We start from the raw sequence: 5,386 nt of genomic DNA, 5'->3' as shown, positions 1-5,386 counted from the left end.
TAGTAGTATTACGGTTGGTAAGTAATAGTTAAGAAAGTAAACGATATATATATATATATATATATATATATATATATATATTTCTATGTATGGGCCAGGTGGTTAGGGCGCTCGACTCGCAGTCTGCGGGTCGCGCGTTCGAATCCCCGTCACACCAAACATGCTCGCTCTTTCAGCCGTGAGGGTATTATAATATGACGGTCAATCCCACTATTCATTGTTAAAAGAGTAGCCCAAAAGTTGGAGGTGGGTGGTAATGACTAGCTGCCTTCCCTCTTGTCTTACGCTGCTAAATTAGGGACGGCTAACGCAGATAGCCCTCGTGTAGCTTTGTGCGAAATTTAAAACAAACAAACAATTTATATGTATAGTAGAAAATATACAAGAGAATTTCGATTAGTCTGAAGAAAAATATCTAGCTTACTAGTCTTTGCAGTTTCTTTTCAGTTTCCTTAAATTTCCATATAAAATTTATCAATGTGTCGTGATTAAATCATGTGCAATTTTTATTTTCTTTTGATCATTTACATTTATATCAAGACATCTGGTAATGATGATTCACACTTTGCGATAGAACAAAATTTTTAACGAGTTGCATTAACACAATTATTCGTATAGAAGGCAGACTAGGTATATTTTGCTTTTGTATAATAAGATAATGCATTCAATACTTACTAGTATCGAGTAAGATCCTCAATGTCAACCAGCATTGAATCTTGTTCCATGTGGAGATCATCTCTTTCCAGGAGTAATTCGACCAATTCTTCATTTAAATCTGTAAACAACAACAACAGCAACAAAAAAACTGTAAAGTATCAGTAGCAAATGCTGTTGAAAAAATCACTGGTAAATTTCGCGGACAAATAAAGCACCATTAAAACTTATAACAGGGTAATTGGAAGTTGTAGCTCCCCTATTCCTTTTGGATCTCTAGAACATCGTAGGCCTTGAAAGAATACATTAAAACACTATGCACATGATGTTTTATATACGAAGGTTAACATTTACTTCAGAACTGAGGGATCTAAGTCCAACTAAAACTATGAAGACTGCAATGACCAAATATTTTGCTTTATAAATACGGGTTTAAAGTAAAAGTAATTTCATTAAAATCGACTTCGACGTAATTACAGTGCTCGTAGCATATTGAACAAAAACTTGTAAAATACTTTTGAATACGGAGAAGCATAAACAGGGCTTAAAAACTGAACAAGAAAGAAACAATTCTGTAAGTAAAAAAGAGAAAAACATCATAGCAAACCAAATATTAATTCTAAAGTTTTATGAAATGCAATTATTATTTCTAATCATTTGCTATTTTCGTTTGTTTTGTAGTTAAGCACAAAGCTACACAACAGATTATCTTTGCTGTGCTTACAGCATGTATTGAAACAAGATTTTTAGTGTTATAAGTCATCAGATCTATCACTGAACTACTGGAGGTCTTAATCATATATACAACTAAAAGATCTACAAATATAACTCCATACAAAACAATCTTAAACTACTTTAAAAGCAAAAACCATCTTACCTTAAGAGTGATAATACTTAAAAAAAAATACATAAGAATATTAAAATACTTCTAATTTACCACTCTCTTTTTTACAAATAATTTATATATATCTTAATGATAAACGAATCTGAATGCTAGGTCTAATTGAAGAGAAAAACAGCCCAAAATCCTCTTAACACACACATACACAAAAAATAGTACGAAATAATGGCTTAAAATATAGTCCAGTAACATTCTTTCTTATAAATGTCTAAAGCTTTACTGAGTTTAAATCATTCGAATTGGTAACGCAATGATATTCGATATTGATCTCAAAAGTTTTCAAGTGGTTTTGATATAAGGTTTTTATTCAATGTTCTATAATGAATCCTCATTTTAAAACCTTAAGAAATACAGTCTTAGCCAAAATGTTTACATATTTTGTTACAAATAACATCATTGTTAGTATGATGGAATACAAATACACTTAGTGCTGTCAAACTGAGAAATGTATGTCATATTAAATCTCTACATATGTAATTTGTATAATGACACGGGTTCTACGGACATCATGAACGATTTATTAGAATGGCACACAATTTTATCAGACACCTGTAGAAAGATGTGTAATTCAGCATTTCACCTGTCACAACAAAATCTTACCAAAAAATACATAATGACAAAATATAACATCAAATTATTATAAATATGGTATGTAACCTTAAAGTATTTAATATTAAACTGTAAGTACTTCGTTGGTCCTCTAATAACCTCCGCAAGGCGACATGACATGCTGTCGATGAGGTTATTGATGTAATTAACCGTCATTTCATCTCAACCTTTCACTAAAAGGCACTTCAACTGAGATATAGTAGCTGATTTAGACTCGTGGTTAGTAATTTTTCGGCTCAGTTCTGTCCAGCAATTATCAATGGGATTACAATCTGAAGATTTTGCTGGCAATCTTGTAAAGTCCTCCTGGTCGAGATAATCCTATACAATGCGTGCACTGTGGGCAGTGGCATTGTCATCCTGGAGCACAAAGTCATTGCCAAACCTTGTCCTAGCATATGGCAGAAATGTCATCTCCATGTGATGTCTGTATTAGACGCCATTGATGTTTCCCTGGAGGATATGAAGAGTAGTTTTTTCCAACATGATAAATTAGCTGTCCAAACATGTACTGCACCGCCTCCTGTGTATTCTCTGTGGGAAAGACAGACTTCTCTCATCTGTTCTACAGGCAAATGAATCCTACCATCAGCTTTAACAAGCCGGAAACAGGACTCATCTGAAAAAATAACATGCAAGTTGGCACGCTGTCTTGCCCAAGTAACATTGTGACGGCAGTGAATTCTGGTTAATATCAGTTTGTAGATAGCCCTTCTTGTAAAATAACCTTAGTTGGTTAGTCTCCTATTCACTGTTTTTCTGGATACCCTGAAATGAATGTATTAATGCCATTCCTGTCGTAAGGTGTGGCAATACTTTTGTTTACCTTGACGTGTTAACCTGATCAGAATACGGCCATCTCAGGCAGTAGATTTTCCTGCGGTTATCAGTAGACTTTTCTGGAACAACGTTTCCTGTGGTCCAATTTCGTTGTAGGATTCTGAATAATGTGCACTGGGGTACTCTACTGTTCTGGCAATGTCCGTTTATTTCATACCATTTCTGGACAGTCGAAGAATTTGACGCCCTATAACTTCTGGCACGTGACGAGGCATGACTCTATACCAAGATAAATTGTCGGAATAAAGCTTTGATCTGTTTCGAAAAAGTTTATATCAAAAGCACAATCCTTTTGTACAAAACAGGTGTGTATGTGTGTTTTGACAAACAAATGCTCAAAATAATTTATACATACCAGAATAACAACTCGTACATGTTAGTCCGAGCATACGCTACCTCTGTTACTACTCGGGCATATTATCAATACCTACTCCATGCAAGTAGACAATAACGTTGATATAAAAAAAGTATGCAATCATTTTGGCCTAGACTGTACAAGACATTAGCTTCAACTCAACTATCAAAGTTGATATCAATTCCTATAGCCCAGCTGGTCAACTTCGTAATTTACTAGATAGCTTTAGAAAATAGTAACACAAATATAGCTAGAAACTGACATCGGATGTAACAAGTAATCTGCATCCAGTTTAATTAAATGACCTGTATTGACTGATGCCTATTGGATAATGATATATACTAACAAACTGGTCACATTTTCACTCTTATTTTTGATAGGTAATATCTTGTGAAAGTAAAAATATAACAAAATCTAAATATATAATAACTACATCACCTCCCTCAGATTTTTTCTAAAGTCACATATGCAAATAAAGGCTGTGTCGAACTCACTTTTTAAACTTTTTAACCGACCATTACTGACCCGGCATGGCCAGGTGGTTAGAGCGCTCGAATCCCCTTCACACCAAACATGCTCACCCTTTCAGCCGTGGGGGCGTTATAAAGTTACAATCAATCCTACTATTCGTTGATAAACGAGTAGCCCGAGAGTTGACGGTAGGTGGTGATGATTAGCTGCCAGTGTACTTAGAGTTTCAATGGAATCCAGAAATAAGTCTTGTAACTGACACCAGAAAAACTTCAAACTTCATCATATTTAACAAATAAAATAATTTCGTACCGACCTAATATCATATTACTGGCTCCACGTGATAGGTAAGTTAGAACATTACTGGCTCCACCTGATAGTTACGTTAGAACATTACATTACATACGTACCAGTGAACCCAAACCTATAAACAGAAGAGGAAAAGCGCCTGTTTATCGAAAATGTATATATCCTTATTGACAACTCATTTACGATCAAATGAAAAACTACTGAAATAGTCATAATATCAAATCAAGTGCATGAGCATTAGGGTTTTTAAGCACAAAGCTAGATAATGGGCTGTCTGTGCTTTGCCCACCATGGGTATCGAAACGCGGTTTTTAGCGTTATAAGCCTTCAGACTTACCACTAAGCCACCGGAGGACCATAAACAGTATAGCGGCTGTTACATTGTCCTACCACACTGTTTGTGGTAATATCATTTTTATACACACCTCTTCTGTTAACTGTGTTTGAAACGAACAAGCACACTCTGAATATGAGAAAATCACTTTCTGCTATTTAGTTTCCAAGTATGGTACCATAGCGCTCAAAATGATTGTTCTATTAGCTTCGTTTACTTAATTAAAAATAAGCAAAATATACCCGTAAGAACTGGTGAACTTACTTTCAATTTGTGCGTAAATGCCATTGACGATAACATGTAGCTGACCTAGATTCATATCTGATAAAGAGTACCTGCTAATCCTATATCGTCGATCGTCTAGAGGAAATCCAACCTAAATCAGTCAAAATTCACACAGTTGTAAAACATCTACCACTCTGTATATATATATATAAGCAAACAGTTATCTCACTACAGGTATTAATAACACGATACGTTCATTACAACGGGATAGAATCACCATAATTATTGTACAATATTCATATTGTAAAGAAAACATAAGAAACCCAAGTTAAAAGTTTTAAATTATCCAAAGGGTGAAATCTTCACTTGACATACCTCATAATCAGAAATTACACTAAGAGTAACGATATACTGGGAATAGTTACACTCAGAGTAACGTTATACTGGGAATAGTTACACTCAGAGTAACGTTATACTGGGAATAGTTACACTCAGAGTAACGTTATACTGGGAATAGTTACACTCAGAGTAACGTTATATTGAGAGTTGTTACAGACAAAGTAACGATATATTGGGAGTAGTTACACTCAGAGTAACGTTATATTGAGAGTTGTTACAGACAAAGTAACGATATATTGGGAGTAGTTACACTCAGAGTAACGTTATATTGAGAGTTGTTACAGACAAA

General features: G+C 34.6%; 1 protein-coding gene across 1 annotated transcript in view; it reads right to left on the bottom strand.

Annotated features, from left to right (window-relative positions):
• LOC106466355 (schwannomin-interacting protein 1-like) overlaps positions 1-5,386 on the bottom strand; it is an 8,924-nt gene that overhangs the window by 1,162 nt on the left and 2,376 nt on the right. Inside the window, exons 3-4 of the mRNA XM_022394347.1 lie at positions 4,738-4,849; positions 676-775 (exon numbers count right to left, since the gene is read on the bottom strand). Of these exons, the coding sequence (XP_022250055.1) occupies positions 676-775; positions 4,738-4,849 (212 nt within the window). The remainder of the gene's footprint in view (positions 1-675; positions 776-4,737; positions 4,850-5,386) is intronic.

Source organism: Limulus polyphemus, unplaced genomic scaffold (assembly GCF_000517525.1).
Source record: "Limulus polyphemus unplaced genomic scaffold, Limulus_polyphemus-2.1.2 Scaffold2234, whole genome shotgun sequence".
Taxonomy (NCBI): Eukaryota; Metazoa; Arthropoda; class Merostomata; order Xiphosura; family Limulidae; genus Limulus; species Limulus polyphemus.
Note: the sequence above shows the minus strand (reverse complement) of the source record. Positions and strands in the feature narration are given on the sequence as shown.